The sequence below is a fragment of the Pelodiscus sinensis genome, chromosome 2, assembly GCF_049634645.1.
Source record: "Pelodiscus sinensis isolate JC-2024 chromosome 2, ASM4963464v1, whole genome shotgun sequence".
NCBI lineage: Eukaryota > Metazoa > Chordata > Testudines > Trionychidae > Pelodiscus > Pelodiscus sinensis.
Genome location: NC_134712.1, coordinates 161,511,833 through 161,528,582, shown reverse-complemented (window position 1 = coordinate 161,528,582; position 16,750 = coordinate 161,511,833). Strand labels below are relative to the sequence as shown.

At 43.0% G+C, this 16,750-nt stretch overlaps 1 protein-coding gene across 1 annotated transcript in view; it reads left to right on the top strand.

Moving 5' to 3' along the window:
- Positions 1 to 16,750, top strand: part of CNTNAP2 (contactin associated protein 2) — a 1,606,913-nt gene that overhangs the window by 1,153,377 nt on the left and 436,786 nt on the right. Inside the window, exon 13 of the mRNA XM_075921713.1 lies at positions 1,447 to 1,647. Within this exon, the coding sequence (XP_075777828.1) occupies positions 1,447 to 1,647 (201 nt within the window). The remainder of the gene's footprint in view (positions 1 to 1,446; positions 1,648 to 16,750) is intronic.

Below are 16,750 nucleotides of genomic sequence, written 5' to 3'. Positions count from 1 at the left end.
GGCCTTTGGTGTCCAGGCTAGCAGCTATCCTGCCATAGACGGTTGCGTTCCTCTGTCTAGTGCGGAGATCATGGACGTTGGGGGCATCTCCCCCAGACCTGAATAAGGTCCATGATCTCCACCTTGGATCAGGAAGGTGCCCACCTTCTCCGGGCCCTGGAAGGCTCTGAGGAGCTGGCAGACTGCTCCTGGGGAGCGGTGGTGGGCTGGCTGCCAGTGGCTTGCTGGCTCATGTTTTGGAGCCACTGGGTCTGGGGCAGTGACTGCTGGCTCTGGGCCAGCAGGCTTGTAGCTGGCATTGGCACTGTGGCCAGAGTCAACCCCTTTAAAGCCCCTTGGAATAGGGAAAGGAGAGGAGTGTTTTTGGTTGAGGCTGGAGTGGCCACCAGGGCATTCTGGGAAGGCTGGAGGCCCCCTATTTCGAAATAAGTGTCTACACAGCACTTATTTCAAAATAGCTATTTCGAATTTGGCATTATTCCTAATGGAATGAGATTTACCAAATTCGAAATAAGTGCTCTGCTATTTCAAATTAATTTTGAAATAGCGGTTTGGCTGTGTAGACGCTAGTAAAGTTATTTCAAAATAACGGCTGTTATTTCAAAATAACTTTGCTGTGTAGACATACCCTTTGATATTCAACTAACTAGTTGTGGCTAAATGTATAAGTAGTAAGTAGAATATAGCATTCATGATCCCTATGTAAGTGTACTAATAATCTTGTTTAGATACAACCTGTCTGAAGATGCTGTGTTTCTCTGAACCAAAGATTAGAGTTTCTTCTACCACCATCCCCATCCCCAACCCCAACCCAGTCCCCCTGGCCGTTTCCTCACATCCCTGCTTAAGCTGTGAATATAACTAAATTTGTCCTACTTTACTTTTCAATTCTATGTCATAGTCACCAAATGCTCAGAAAACTTCAAGTCCAGAGCAAAGACAATCTTGGGTCATTTGGGCTATAGCGCAGGACTAACAGACTGTATGAAATCATTAACTCCTGTAACATCAAATGTTATTATATATATAATCACATTTTATTGTAGTGTGCCTCTGATGTCACAGTGTCACAAAATAATACTGCATTTTACTTCTGATCAAAGCTAATCTTTATTTGTCACAGGGGTCACTATGACTATCAGATGCTCAGGGCAGTCTTCACCCACAGGTAAAGTGTGTAGCTCTTACAAAGCACCCAGCACAGTGACACTAAGGAACAAGGAGACTAACAAAGGTTTTCTACATTCAGTACATTCAAGTTTCCCCATGTTGTTGATCAATTTCAAATAAAATAATCCTCATTTGTGAAAGCCTCATTTGTTCTCATCCCTCTCATGCATGCACACATGCATGGTCACAGAAACGACCATCTACAATTTCAGTAACTCAGTTCCAATGTTTTTTGTTCATTAATACTTTCTTTACTTTCTTTTTTTTCTTTTCCAGAGGATAAAGTGTGGTCAACGGTGTACCATGATCTACAGATGCAGACTCCTGTGATAGGCCACAGCCCAGAAAAGTACTCTGTATTGCAACTGAATTACAGTGCCACCATGGATCAGATCTCTGCTATCACCAGTAGTGCTGAATACTGTGAACAGTACATCTCCTACTCCTGCAAGATGTCAAGGCTGCTGAACACCCCAGGTAGGCTGTGAGTGAAAATGTCACTTAATTACCACCTCTGCTGGAGTTCAAAATTATATGAATAATTCAACACGTGTAATGTTATCTTATTTAAATCTTCTTGTGGTTGCTCGTGAAAGTTTACCGAGAGGTAGACCAATATGTAATTGTGATTGTTATCCTAGGAGAGACAGCCTATGCTTTTGCTTGTTACTTAAACCCGTTTTTGTAATGAGAGTTCTGTCAATTCTGTGTTTCCAAGAAGGGAGTCCAGTCACTGAACAAGATGGCTTTGATTGAAGGATGGCTCAATATAGGCAATAAGTAAATTACTTGAGGGCCACATCCTGCAGTCTAGACTGAGACATAACTCAGTGAGACCTTTGCATGAGTAAGAGATGATCTGGCCCATTGATTTCTTCAGTTAACCTTAGCTTTAGATAAAGCTGGGATATTGTGTGCAACCTGCTGCCTTGCACATAGTGGGGTAGGGAGCTGCTAAATATCATGGCTGTACAAGACAGCCATATAGCTTTATTACTAAGTCCTGTCACTAGGTTATCCTTTAGCTCTACAACTCATCTGATACAGTACCATGCTGATGTGTAAACATTAGATTTGAACAAGCTGTGTCTAAAATGTATCCTTGATGCAAGCAGAAATACTAGTTATTGCAGCAAGTTTTCTACGGTATCAGTAAAATGGCATAGAAAGTACATTTTAGAAAACCTCCTCACTCTCTCTCACACACGCACATGCACACACACACAAACTTGCCATTATAAAGCCATCATGTGTATAACAGTTGTTTTTGATAGCTTGTGATTTTAAGTATCTTTTTACTGGAATTTAACTAACACTAGATTATAAATGGAAGCACGTCATGTATCTAAATCATGGTGAAATTAATTCATAACGAAGGGTGCAATTAAAATGGGTTTCAAACAAAACTAATGGCTGGACATTTAAATTGTTATCCTTCATTTTAAGTGCCTCAGCTTCATGGATTCATGCTAGTATATTTTCTTATGGTACTGCTGATAAGAAATTCATTTGGCATGCATGTGGATCTTTGGTTTATTTCCGTAAGTATTCTGTTGTAATTTAGTGCTAGTGAATTGATAGTGATTTTCTTTCCTCATGGCCATTTTTGAACTCTTTCTCATGTACCATTTGTCTCTGTTGTTCTGTTTAATTTAGCATGGCAAAGAGAATTTGCAACGAGGTAAATAGGCTGTTCCTTCTTGTGCTCTTAATGTAAAAGATCTTGCATCATTTCTGTAGGATTGTGGCAAGTGGCAAGATTGTGGTTGTATTCTGCCTTGAGGAACATGCTCAGTGCTCACATGTGCATCAGAAGGGAGCTGTATGCATTGCATCTCTGCGCAGGCTTTAGCACTTAGTTATAAGACTTTCTTGTGGGCATGAATTAATGATAATTGTAAAAGCCTTCTGATATTCATGGTTTACAAAGAGTGAATTGTTGACTTCACCTTTTTTGTGAGCCTATCAAGGCCATCACCACAAGATTAAATTTTGCCTCCCAATGTGCAAGCATAAATTCAATTTAAATCAAGGCATTTTCTTGCACAGAATGCCCTTGATTTCACTTACAGTAACTAGAAAAAAAAAAGAAAACTAGTTAGGAATATTGAATTGCTCCCTTGTCATAGCCTGCTTGCTCACTCCAGTGACAGTGGGGCTGCAGAGGGCTTCCTCTGCTGCCACAGGAAATGCTCAGTACCAGGGTGGTCAGGGACTCTCGTCCTTCTACCTCCCAGTCCTGGCAAGGGTCTGTACTCCATTGTGTCTCATTCTGGGAGACAAGGAAGGGTTTAGGATAATGTGGGGTTTTGGATAAATGGGAGCATACTGTATGGTATTTCCTTTCATATCTCAGAGAGCTGCATGAGTTTTGGTATGTGTGTGTGTGTGTTGTGAGAGAAGACAAAGCAGATAATCTTAATACAGGCATTCACAAAGAATCCTGTTGTACTGTTTGCATAATACCAGTAATAGTTTGCACACACAATAGCATAGTGCTTTATCTATAAATAGGGAAGAAGCCAATGCATTTTATTCTCCTCTAAACTACTTGTTCTTTGACTCTGCTCAAAGTCTTGCTAAGGAACTCATGTTTTTCTTCTTCCTTCTGTTTATTTGTTGGAGGATTGCCTTATTTGCTAAATGTAACGTAATGTTACATTCACCTCTGACCACAGCTCAGCAAATGTGTGTGGCTTCCTCCTTCAAGGACTTTTACATATGCTCAGTGCTGTACAGTTCCCAGAAAAAGAAAATGGAAATACCTCTGAGCATTTCTTGTGTTTTTCCTGTCCCTTCTAATATAAACTTCAAAGCCCAATTGACTTGATTGGAGCCAGGAATTTGCCTATGGTCTTGGTCTAATATTATTGCATGTCAGTGACTTTTCCCCTTAATATACTACATTTACATTTGTGTCCAAGTAAGCCAAACTATTACTCCTATTGTAAAGTATCATTAAGAGTGTGGTAGAAAATCAAGAAACCCCAAGTACAGCATCTCAGTTGTAACTAACCCTTTTACATCACGAGGATGACAGTACTTAGGCCCTGATTCTATTCTGCCTTACATCTTCAAGATGATACAAAGTCAATGAAAAATACGTATAAAATGCTGTCACCAGTTCATATGAATGAAGAATTCTAATCGGGGGTACATCTAAACTACATCCTTTTTTCAATAAAGGGATGTAAATTAGATGTATCGAAACTGTAAATGAAGCCAGGATTTGAATTTCCTATGCTTCATTTACATAATAGCGGCCAGGGCTTTTTTTGAAAAGCCGCTTTTTGAAACAAAACCCGCAGTCAAGACAGGGATCGTTCAACAGAAATGCTCCGTTTCGAAAGATCCTGTAACCTGAGGGGTATTTCTGTCGAACAATCCCTAAACAACCAAACGATCCCTGTCTTGACTGCGTTTTTTTCAAAAAAAAGCTGTGGTCGCCATTATGTAAATGTAGCGGGGGAAATTCAAATCCTGGCTTCATTTACAATTTCAATACGTCTAATTTATATCCCTTTATCAAAAAAGGGATGTAGTTTAGATGTACCCTGGATGGTGTTTTGCACATATTTTGCTCTTGCTTTGCATAGGCGTTAAAAGATATGCAAGCTGTGCAGTAGAGAATCAGGCCTTTATTCGCTGTCAGGATTAGAAAGGTACTAGGCAATGTTTTATGTAACAGAAGAAAAGGCCCATAAACATGGCTCACTATACAAGATAGCAATAGTTATCAATATTGTATGTGATGCTGCTTATGTGCTTGCAGTGTTGGAGCTATGTTTGTCCAAGGATATTCCAAACACAGGTGTGTGAGGGGCTATCTTTTACCGGACCCACTTTTGTTCATGAAAGCTCAAAAGTAGGGATGTAAGCAAGTAGTCCAGTAGTCAACTACCCAATAAGCCTAGGCTTAGTGAGTTGTTGAGCTGACTACTCGACTACTTGCTCTCCCCCTTGCTGCCGCCTCTGTGCTGCTGCCTTTTCCTGCAGAACAGCCTCTGCTCACAATAGTCCAGGCTGGCCACAAACAGGGTCTATGGCCAGAGCAGCCTCTGTCCACAGTGGCTGGAACTGACAGCAAACCAGAGGCTGCTGGACCCAGCATGAACCGGGACTGAGCATGTCCAGCTCAGTACTGGCTCACACCAGGTCTGGAGCCTGCCCCCCGCCGCACCTCTGCAGTTCTTCAGTTTAAATATAGTAGGAGCCGGGGTGCCTCTGTGCCCAGCTCTTACTACATTAAAACTGCAGAAGCCTTCCATTATCAACTAATCATGTACTTGATAAAAATTTGATTGACTACACGATTAGTGGATTATCCACCTAATAACATCCTTACTCAAAAGTTTGTTTTTTTCACCAATAGTAGTTGGGCAATAAAATATATTCCCTTGCCTTCTTGTGTGTTTACTATATTTCCTGTGTGTCAAACCTGGAAGTGCAAAGCATTGTGCTATCTAGATACCAGTTTTTAAAGAGCTAGTCAAAATACATTAATATATTGTACTGAATGTAGAACTTCCCTAATGTATTATTACTACGAATATAAAAAAAGTGTATTCTTGCCGTGGCAACTATAGCAAAACACAGTTTTGGCAAGATCCTTCTCTGTAGGACAAGTTTCCCTCTAAGATTTTATTAGTTCCTCTCAGTCTGAGGGGATACAAGTCTACAAGTGACAGCCATTTGAAATCATGTTATCTACATATGCTCTGCATTATTAATTCTCTCCTCATGTTTCTGATATTGAATCTGAACACTCCTGCTGCTTTTTGTGCTCTCGGTGCACTCTATTACGTGCTTTGAAATCTGTGGATGGAAAGTGTTATATTAAAATTAGGTGTTTGTTTATTATGTATTGGTTTATTTTTTCTACTGTAAATCAAAGTACTAGTCAGCTGTGTGAAACCGGCTCAGTCTTCCTTTCAGATCAGCACTCCTTTTTGTTTTCTTTATTCTATTTTCATGTGCTCTACTCTCTTTGTAATGTAGTTTCATCTCAGCAAACATGCTAATTATATCCCCAAAAGAGATTTATTTCAACAGGCAATCCTAGCAGTAGGGATTCTGAATGCTTCCAGAGGGCACAACCCTACTGACCTTCTGCTTGATGTGAGAGATGCTGTGACACCAGGATTGTGGATGTTCCAGTGACTGGCAATGGTAAATTAATCATAAAAGATTTCTCACAATCCTCCTGCAGAGGCCCAACAGAAGAGGATTCTCCAATGGATAAAACTAGTGCAATCGAAAATAAAGGCTGCATCTGGAAGTGGGATTATTTTTGTTGCCTGGTTTTTTTTTCATCTTAAAAATAAATACAGGCAGTCCCCGACTTACGCGGATCCGACTTACCTCGGATCCGCACTTACGAACGGAGCTTTCTCGCCCCGGAAGTCGGGGCGAGAAAGCCCCGTTCGTAAGCTGCTCCGGTGCCCCTGGTCTGCTGGAGACCGTCTCCAGCAGACCAGGGGCACCGGGCGGGTTCCCGCGCTTCTGAGGCTTTGCCAGAGCAAAGCCTCGGAAGCGCGGGAACCGCTGCTGCTGCCACTTGGGTGCCAGTGCCTGTGGTCTGCTGGGGACCGTCCCCAGCAGACCACAGGCACCGGGACCCAAGTGGCAGCAGCGGGCGGGTTCCCGCGCTTCTGAGGCTTTGCCAGAGCAAAGCCTCAGAAGCGCAGGAACCCCCGCTGCTGCCGCTCCAGTCTGGATGCCTGTGGTCTGCTGGGGACGGTCCCCAGCAGACCACAGGCACCCGGACTGAAGCCGCAGCCGTGGGGGGGTCCCGCGCCTCTGAGGCTTTGCCAGAGCAAAGCCTCAGAGGCGCGGGGAACCGCCGCTGCTGCCGCTTCAGTCAAAGCGGCAGCAGCGGCGGTTCCCCGCGCCTCTGAGGCTTTGCTCTGGCAAAGCCTCAGAGGCGCGGGACCCCCCCGCGGCTGCGGCTTCAGTCCGGGTGCCTGTGGTCTGCTGGGGACCGTCCCCAGCAGACCACAGGCATCCAGACTGGAGCGGCAGCAGCGGCGGTTCCCCGCGCCTCTGAGGCTTTGCTCTGGCAAAGCCTCAGAGGCGCGGGACCCCCCCGCGGCTGCGGCTTCAGTCCGGGTGCCTGTGGTCTGCTGGGGACCGTCCCCAGCAGACCACAGGCATCCAGACTGGAGCGGCAGCAGCGGCGGTTCCCCGCGCCTCTGAGGCTTTGCTCTGGCAAAGCCTCAGAGGCGCGGGACCCCCCGCGGCTGCGGCTTCAGTCCGGGTGCCTGTGGTCTGCTGGGGACCATCCCCAGCAGACCACAGGCACCCTGACTGAAGCCGCAGCCGCAGCCGCAGCCGCAGCCGCAGCCGCAGCCGCAGCCGCGGGGGGTCCCGCGCCTCAGAGGCTTTGCCAGAGCAAAGCCTCAGAGGCGCGGCACCCCGCTGCCGCTGCAGCTCTGCTCCCCGTGTCCCTGGTCTGCTGGGGGGGGGAGGCGCAGCTAGTGTGCTCCCTCCCCCCCCAGCAGACCAGGCTTTTGTTTTGGACTCTGGGGCAGAGCAGCTGGGGCGCTGCCGATTGGTCCTGCAGCGCCCGTGGGCACTACTGGACCAACCCGGCAGCACCCTAGCTGCTCTGCCCCGGGTCCTGATTCAGCCGCTGCTGGTCAGTTTCAGCAGCGGCTGAATCAGGACGTCTGGGGCAGAGCAGATGGGGTGCTGCTGGGTTAGTCCAGTAGCACCCCAGCTGCTCTGCCCCAGGCGTCCCCAAGTCAGCTTCTGCTGAAACTGACCAGCGCTGACTACAGGAAGCCCCAGGCAGAGTTGCTCTGCCCCGGGCTTCCTGAAATCAGCTGCTGATCAGTTTCAGCAGCAGCTGACTTGGGGACGCCTGGGGTTCTTAAGTTGATTCTGTATGTAAGTCAGAACTGGCGGTCAGTTTCAGCAGTGTCTGAATCTGGATGCCAGTTCCGACTTGCATACAGATTCAACTTAAGAACAAACCTACAGTCCCTATCTTGTACGTAACCCGGGGACTGCCTGTATATATTTTAATTATTTTGGCACCCAGGCCTATGGGCCTATTTCAGTGCCTTAATGAAAGACCATTAAAAAATAATTGGGCAACTAGCCAGAATGCATCCAAAAATAGACAAGACATACTACTATCTCACCCCAGTACGTAATACATAAATGTATGACTTACTAGATAGAGAGGCTCCCATTTGTGTGTGCACACTGGATCTCAGAACTAGTGTCTAACAGTCTGCATGATGTGAAGAAGAAGAATCGTGTAGTTAAGGTGATAAACTGGGGCTGAAAAGACTTAAGTTCAAATCATGACTGCTACAGCTCCCCTTTCAACCTTACGTGCAAGTCACTTCATTTTGACGGTGTGTGTTTCAGTTAAAATGGGGATAATAATACTTCCTTATGTTTGTCTTGCCTGTGAACATGGTGAACTCTCTGGAGAAAGGACTGTCTGTTAATCTTTGCATATGAAATGTCTACACAAAGGGGCATTAATCCTGGTAATATTGTAATACAAGCAGTTACTACTGTCAATATATAAATAAAGTGAAAACTCCATACAACCTTAATTTAAGCTTAATAATATGTCTGTGTTTATGTTTATAACAAGACCAACAAAAAGATGTTTTTATTACATAGATCAGAAATTCTCTAACTTTAGCAAATCAAGGACCCCCATTTTTATTTAATTGTTTTTCACAGACCTCTCCAACCTCACCTCAGCCCCAGACCTTTCCTCAGCTCCACTCTTTCCCCAGAGCTCCACTCCTGCCCCACCTCTTCCTGTTCTCGATCCATTCCTGCCTTTCCTTTTGCCCACCTCTTTCTACCCACTCCTCTGGCAGGCCACTGAAGAGCTATTCCACAGTGTGCAGGAGGCACTGGGAGAAAGGGGGAGGAGATGATCAGTGAAGACAGTGGCCTAGGACATGAGTCTACTTCCTCCCTCAAAAGCATCCTATTCCACCTCTTTCCCTTCACTCCTACTGCCTCTGCACATCACAGAACGGCTGTTTTCTGGCACACAGGAAACGAGAAGGGGGAATAAGAAGGAATTGATCAGCAGGGCCAAAGAATTCCCTAGACTACCCTCTCCAGTTTGAGAAACATTGGCATAGATTATTGAAATGTATGTTTCCAGTAGGTCCCTTCCTCCTCCCCCCCCCTTTTGGTATAGGGAGCTTTCACTATGAGCAGATAGTAGCATCTCTTTTGCCAAGCACATTCAAAAAGTTCAGATCTGATCTGAATACCTGCTGTCCACACCATTCCTTTTGGTTGGAGGAGGGAAGGGAACATGAACGAAAGAAAGAAATTTCCCATTTGCAAGCAGTCAGCTGAAGGAGGTTGAAGTGGCGTCCCAGCCCATCAGTCAGGGATGGAGAGAAACAGCAGCGCTAGAGCTGGATTCCTTGTCTGAGGCTGAAAATTCCAGCAATTTCAGTTCCTTGCAAAGAAAGTGATTTACAGTACAATAATATACAACTATCCAAGTAGAATATAATACAATGATACAGCTATATTACTTCATCCATCATTGTCACCAGGCCGTAACACACTCTGTAAATTGATCACGTGCAGATGGAGAACATTTTAGGGGCCATGTATGTCTATATATGAAGCAGTGTGTGGAGTGCGCCCTGGTTCTGTTTCTTTTTCATTAATCTGCAGAAGAGAATTGGCTGAAAGAAGGAAGACTGCAGCGTTCAGAATTAATAGGTGTCTGTCATTTTACGGATCTGTGGAAATGAGATGCACACAAGCAGAGCATGAGCACTGAAAGCACAGGAACAGTGAACAGAACCAGATCAGGTGGTGCTGCATGCCAGTTTAGAAAAGAGGAGACTGAGGGGGGATATGATAGAGGTCTATAAAATCATGAGTGGTGTGGAGAGGGCTGATAAAGAAAAGTTATTTATTAGTTCCCATAATAGAAGAACTAGAGGACACCAAATGAAATTAATGGGTAGCAGGTTTAAAACTAATAAAAGAAAGTTCTTCTTCACACAGCATGTAGTCAACCTGTGGAACTCCTTGCCAGAGGAGGCTGTGAAGGCTAGGACTATAATAGAGTTTAAAGAGAAGCTGGATAAATTCATGGAGGTTAGGTCCATAAAAGGCTATTAGCCAGGGGATAAAATGGTGTCCTTGGCCTCTGTTTGTCAGAGGCTGGAGAGTTATGGCAGGAGACAAATTGCTTGATTATTGTCTTCGGTCCACCCTCTCTGGGGCACCTGGTGCTGGCCACTGTCGGTAGACAGGATACTGGGCTAGATGGACCTTTGGTCTGACCCAGTACGGCCGTTCTTATGTTCTTATGTTCATTCATGTTGCCTGTACTGGCAGAATGTGGTGATCGCAGGTCTATGAAAAACATAAAGCAAAATTATTTCTGTACTATAATAATGATGATTTCATGCTTGGTTTATACAGGTATTATATAGTGGTTGCAAGGATCCAACAAAAACTTTCTTTTTTACATCATATGAACAGCTGAAGAGACTGATTTTGTTATTAAAAGCATAAAATGATTGTGATACAAATACTGATCAAGATTTATGGGTCGACCAATTCAATAAAAATTGAACAAAAATTATTATATAGTATAATTATTAGATATAGATCCAAACTCAAATGGTACATGCAAACACCCCTAGTTTTGGGGGGATAGCAGATCTGGAATGCTAGATATAGACCCATCGTCTTCTGAGTGGGAACCAAAACAGGAGAATTTCCACTTTCATAGATTTAGATGTGGACACATTGATCCCAGCCTGGTTCAGGTTTCAGCTTCCATTCTCTGTTGCTGTCTTCCAGGAAGGGAGGCCATAGACCTCCATCCTAAATAGATTCAGGAGTCTGCTGGATGATCCCTTCTTCCCCACTGTCAGCTTTTTGGCAACATGGCCATCCTGGTATCCAAAGGTTCCATTGCTATGGCTTCTCCAGCATGTGGTAGCTAGGCTAACACTTTCTCTCAGGCCCACTGTAAATGGAAGCCAAGAATTACTAGCTATTAGCCATTAGGCTGCAATGTTGAAGTGTAACCGTAAATCACTGAAAACAATGAGCAGTCCTGTGGCACCTTAGACACTAACACGTTTACTAGGTCATGAACTTTTATGAGTAAAACCCACTTCATTAGTTGAGTTGGAGTGGAAATTACAGAATTTGAGGTACATATAACAGCAAAATAAGTTACCCATCAATAGAACAACTAGTGTTAATGAATCTAATTAAGCCAGGGAGAATGTGACTCTTTCACAGCATTTGATATGGAAATGCAAATATCAAAATTGGAAAAACTGCCTTTGTAGTGTGTTAACCAGTTAAGTTCTTTATTCAATACAATCAGCTTAGGCATGAATAAAGATCTTAACTGCTTAATGTACTAGAAAGGCAATTTCCTCACTTTTGATATTTGCATGTCTACATCAAATACTGTAAAGCAGCCACTCTGACTTAATTAACTTAATTAACGCTGGTCCCACAATTGACAAGTAACTGCTTTTGCTGTTATATGCACAACAAATTCTGTAATTTCTACTTCAACTTATCTGAAGAAGTGAGTTTTAGCCACAAAAGCTCATGATGTAATACATGTGTTAGGGTATGTCTACACTACCCTCCTATTTCAAAATAGGAGGGTAATGTAGGCATACCGCAATTGCAAATGAAGCCCGGGATTTGAATTTCCTGGGCTTCATTTGCATAAGCAGGGCGCCGCCATTTTTAAATCCCCGCTCGTTCGAACCCCATGCCACGTGGCTACACGCGGCAGGAACTGGGTAGTTCGAACTAGGCTTCCTAGTTCGAACTACCATTACTCCTCATGGAAGCTTAGTTCGAACTACCTAGTTCCTGCCGTGTGTAGCCACACGGCACGGGGTTCGAACGAGCGGGGATTTAAAAATGGCGGCACCCCGCTTATGCAAATGAAGCCCAGGAAATTCAAATCCTGGGCTTCATTTACAATTGCGGTATGCCTACATTACCCCGCTAGTTCGAACTAGTGGGGTAGTGTAGACATACCCTTGGAGTCTAAGCCCTGGTCTACACTAGAAGCTTATTCCAAAATAAACCCCAAGTTTGAAGTCAGAAGCAGTACGTCCACACTACATTCCCCAGTTCATAATTTCCTACTCTTGCTTCTGGAATTCAAGTAGATACCTCCAAATGGATTCTGCCAGATTTTACCTTGATGTTTCTCAGAAACAATAATGGTCTTAGCTATAACATTTGTATAATAGAGCTATGGTAATGGAAAGCAGAACCACAGTCTTAAGACCAAGTATCAGAGGAGTAGCCGTGTTAGTCTGAATCTGCAAAGCGATGAGGAGTCCTGTGGCACCTTATAGACTAACAGATTTGTTGGAGCATAAGCTTTCATGGGCAAAGATCCACTTTGTCATATGAAACTAAATGGGTCTTTGCCCACGAAAGCTTATGCTCCAACAAATCTGTTAGTCTATAAGGTGCCACAAGACTCCTCGTTTTTAACACCAAATGATTCTTATCAGTCCTCCTTAAGAAAGAATGATGAGTTTGACGTTTAATATCATAATTGTAACATCACATTCACAAATTTGTGTGGGAGCAGAGTTATTCTCATTATTCATTCCCTTCTGAAGTATTCTCTGCCTATCATGTGGAAGAGCCATTATGCGCCTTTCTAAGAGAAAAACATGAGGCATGCATTACTCTGTTACTTCTAAAGGCCGATTTTAAAACCATATGTGTTTTATTGCATTCCTAAAGAAGAGTCCACTTACATTACTTCTAGCAGAATCCTGAGCTTTCTTTGGAGATCTTCCTTTTTGGTGAGCAGGTCTGATTCTACTTAATTTAAAAAAATCTCAGGGGTATTCAGATGTAGAAAGTATGGCTGCACGTATATTAAAATTATCTTTTGTTTACTGTAATGTTCCTTTTCATGAGCAAAAAAGAAGTCCAAACACATTAATTCTATTTCTAACCTATATATTTGTAGAGGTGTACACGGGATTGGCATAAATACATTATGAAGACAGTGTTATTCAGTGAATATAGCCTCAGTATAATAGGATTCTAGTTCTAGTCACAGATCTGCTACTGTCTTGATCTTTAACCTAATTTGCCTCAGTTTTTGTGTGTATAAAAATTACCAAGAAGTCATTGAATACTATTTTGATATCTATGGGTGAACAGTGCTATATGATAGAGCTGGTTGCAATTTTTTGTTCAAAACTATTTTAGTTGAAAATTACTTTTAAACAAAACTTTTTGCAAAAAAGTACCCTAAAATCTCGACTATAATGCACACCTATGCATAATGCGCACCTACCTTTTAAACATGAGAATTCCGGCATAAACTGAGCCCCAATCTATAATGCACACCCCGACTTTGCCGTATTTTGTCTTGCTGTATTTTGTTTTGTCTTGTCTTGGCTTGTCTTTTTGTATTGCCGGGTAATCACACGTGAGCGCATGAGCAAACAGTGTGCAGCATTTCCATGCTCTCTTTGAGATGCCATGAGTTGTCGGCAATCTTACATGACTACTGAAAAACTTCAAGTTGTTAGCTATGCTGAGGCTCATGGCAACAGAGTTGCCAGCCGTGAATTTGATGACATAGCAGAGTCTAACATTCGGCTTTGGAGACGGCAGAAAGAGCGCCTGCAAACGCTGCCTCTGATGAAGATGGCTGAGCGAAGTAAAAGCGCTGCATATCCTGAGCTAGAGGCCAAGCTGGCTGAATGGATTGCTGAGCGTAGACAGCAAGGCGGTGGTGTTAGCATTGCGGAGGTTAGAATGAAGGCTTTGACCATTGCCAAAACGTGCGCTAACACAGCCGGGTTTAAAGCTTCACATGGCTGGGGCAGTTGGTTCATGAATCGCCATAGCCTATCGGTCTGATGCCGAACAACTATCGCACAAAAGCTACCCATGGACTCAGATACCAAGCTACTACAGTTCTAAAAGCTTATCATAAAACTACGCACGCAGCCCTGCTACGACCTTTCATTATTTGGTAATGCAGATCAGACACCATTAAATTTCGATAATCCCTACGACAGAACGCTTGAAGTGAAAGGTGCCAAAACCATCTCCATTGCTACCACAGGCCATGAAAAGTCTAGGTTTACTGTAATGCTTGCTTGCATGGCTGACGGAATGAAGCTGCCTCATTATATTGTGTTCAAGCGCAAGACAATGCCAAAGAATGTTCTATTCCCGAACCCGTTCACGTGCGTGTTCACCCTAAAGGCTGGATTGATGAAGCTTTAATGCTTGATTGGCTACAGACGGTTTGGGCAAAGCGGCTGGGTGGATTTATGAGAAAGCGGACTGTAATAGTTTTGGATGCATTTCATTGTCATCATATGCCATCCATCAAGAAAAGGCTTCAGCAGGACAAAACAGACTTGGCAATTATTCCTGGTGGAATGACCAAAATGTTGCAGCCGCTTGACGTGACAGTTAACAAGCCAATGAAAGATTCACTACAGAGGAAATGAAACACCTGGTTGTTGGAAGGTGAACATACATTTACTGCAGGTGGACGTATGTGAACACCGACGCTGCAAGATGTTACCCAGTGGATAGTGGATGTCTGGGTTGAACTTGATCCCGCTATCATAAGGAAGGGGTTTCTGAAATGCAGCATCTCTAATGCTATGGATAGCAGCGAGGATGATGCCCTGTGGATGGAGCCGAGCGACGATGAATCGTCTGAGGGCGAATTACTGGTATGCAAAGATGACAGTGATTACCTGGATGAAGATGTCGAGGGCTATACCCCAGAAGATATTGCTCGTCTGTTTGAGGAAGATTCTAACAAATGCGAATTCGAGGGCTTCGAAGATGAGTAGAAGATCAATTAACACAGTTTGCACTGCAGTGTTGATTTCATTTGTTTAACTTACCTTTTTGAAATGGCGTATATAGTTGGTTGTCGATGCTAATAAAAATCAACTTAACCTCCGGTGTCCAGCGATTAATTAAGTGCCGTGGAACCGCCAAATGAAAACTTTGGGGAAAAAAACTCCTATGGATAATGCGCACCCCGATTTTGACGTTAAAAAAACGGGAAAAAAGTGCACACTATACTCGCAACTTTACGGTAATTGCTATTTTCATGACAATGTTATTAATATATTATTCAAATTGCGTCAAAATCTGTAAGAAAACTGTTTTCAGTATACTAAACATTTTAGAGACAGAGGTAAGTGAGATGTAATATCTTTTATTGGGCTATGTTGTGTTGGTGAGAGAGACAATTGGTCTAATACAAGATTTTCCCTCACCCAGATTGTGTGTCTAGTATTCTGGAACCAACATGGCTACAACTGTCCTTTATAAACATTGTATAGTAATTTTAATACAGTGTCAACAATTTCACTGTTAGTAGTTCTTCAGTTTCACATTTTAGTTCCTTGGTGACTTATTACTCCTTAATTTATCCTTTTTCCCCCAAAACGTCCTCCACTGTCAAACCAGTCCCTCAGACGGAGGAGGACAGTCCCTCAGACGGAAGAGTCCTCAGATGCTGTTTTATTATTCCTGCTATATCAAAGTTCCTTCTTCCTCTGTGTTGTAGAAATGTAAAGCCTGTTGTTCCATCAAAATACTTTCTGAAGCACTGATTGCTCTGAAAAATGTATTTAAAGATGAAAGTGAATGCAGTTTGATTGCCAAGATGAGCACAGTTACTTGATTGAGACTTGAGCAGCTCAAAGACATTTCACCCTAGGAACATCCTTTTCTGTGTGCTTCTGCTGGCATGTCTTGTCATATTTACTTCTCTTCCAGGATACAAGAACGCTATTTAACCTTTTTTTCATTGTCTCTCAAAGTGACTACCTGGGGTAAGAAGTTATTCTTTTCCTATCTCTGTTAGAAATGGCATGTTTTTTCCCCATTTTTCCTTTTAGTGTCTAATTATTTTCATATAGCTCCCTTCAGTCATTTCATATACTGCCCTGTGTTTCTTACAAATAGAAAAGGTAAAGTGTGTGTGTGTCTGCGTGTATAAAAATAGAAACTGGCTCCGAGGACTGTTAAAGTATAATATTTGTCCAAGGTGGAATGTAATTTGTGTTGGAGACAAAGGGCAGTGTGTGTAAAACCATCTTTACTTGAGAACAATTTGTTAGTGCCATTGCCAGTGGAAACCATCACTATTTATTTTATTATTTCCTTGCATATGTAAGCATTAAAGTCTGTAAAGTCTGTAACATCTTCTGTGCCTCTATATTTCTCATAGAGAGTTGTATTCTAGGGTTCTGAAAAATATAAAGGTTCAGCATTAATTTGAGGACAGCCAGTTTGATTGTCTTTCCATTTTTAGGATCAAGCAGTCTGGTTGGCTCATCTCTAGTATGGAAATTCTTTCACCATGTTGGTTCACAGGCGGAAAAGTGTTTCTAAAATCCCCATAGCCAAAAATATTTTATTGCTTTTTGAAAATAACATTGGATTTTTTGAGAGATGCCATCTACAACATCACACTAACCACTTGCATATGACAAGATGAACAAATTTGACTACTTCCTGCTGTATGCACTGAGTTTCCTTTGTAACCCAGTTCAACTTCTAG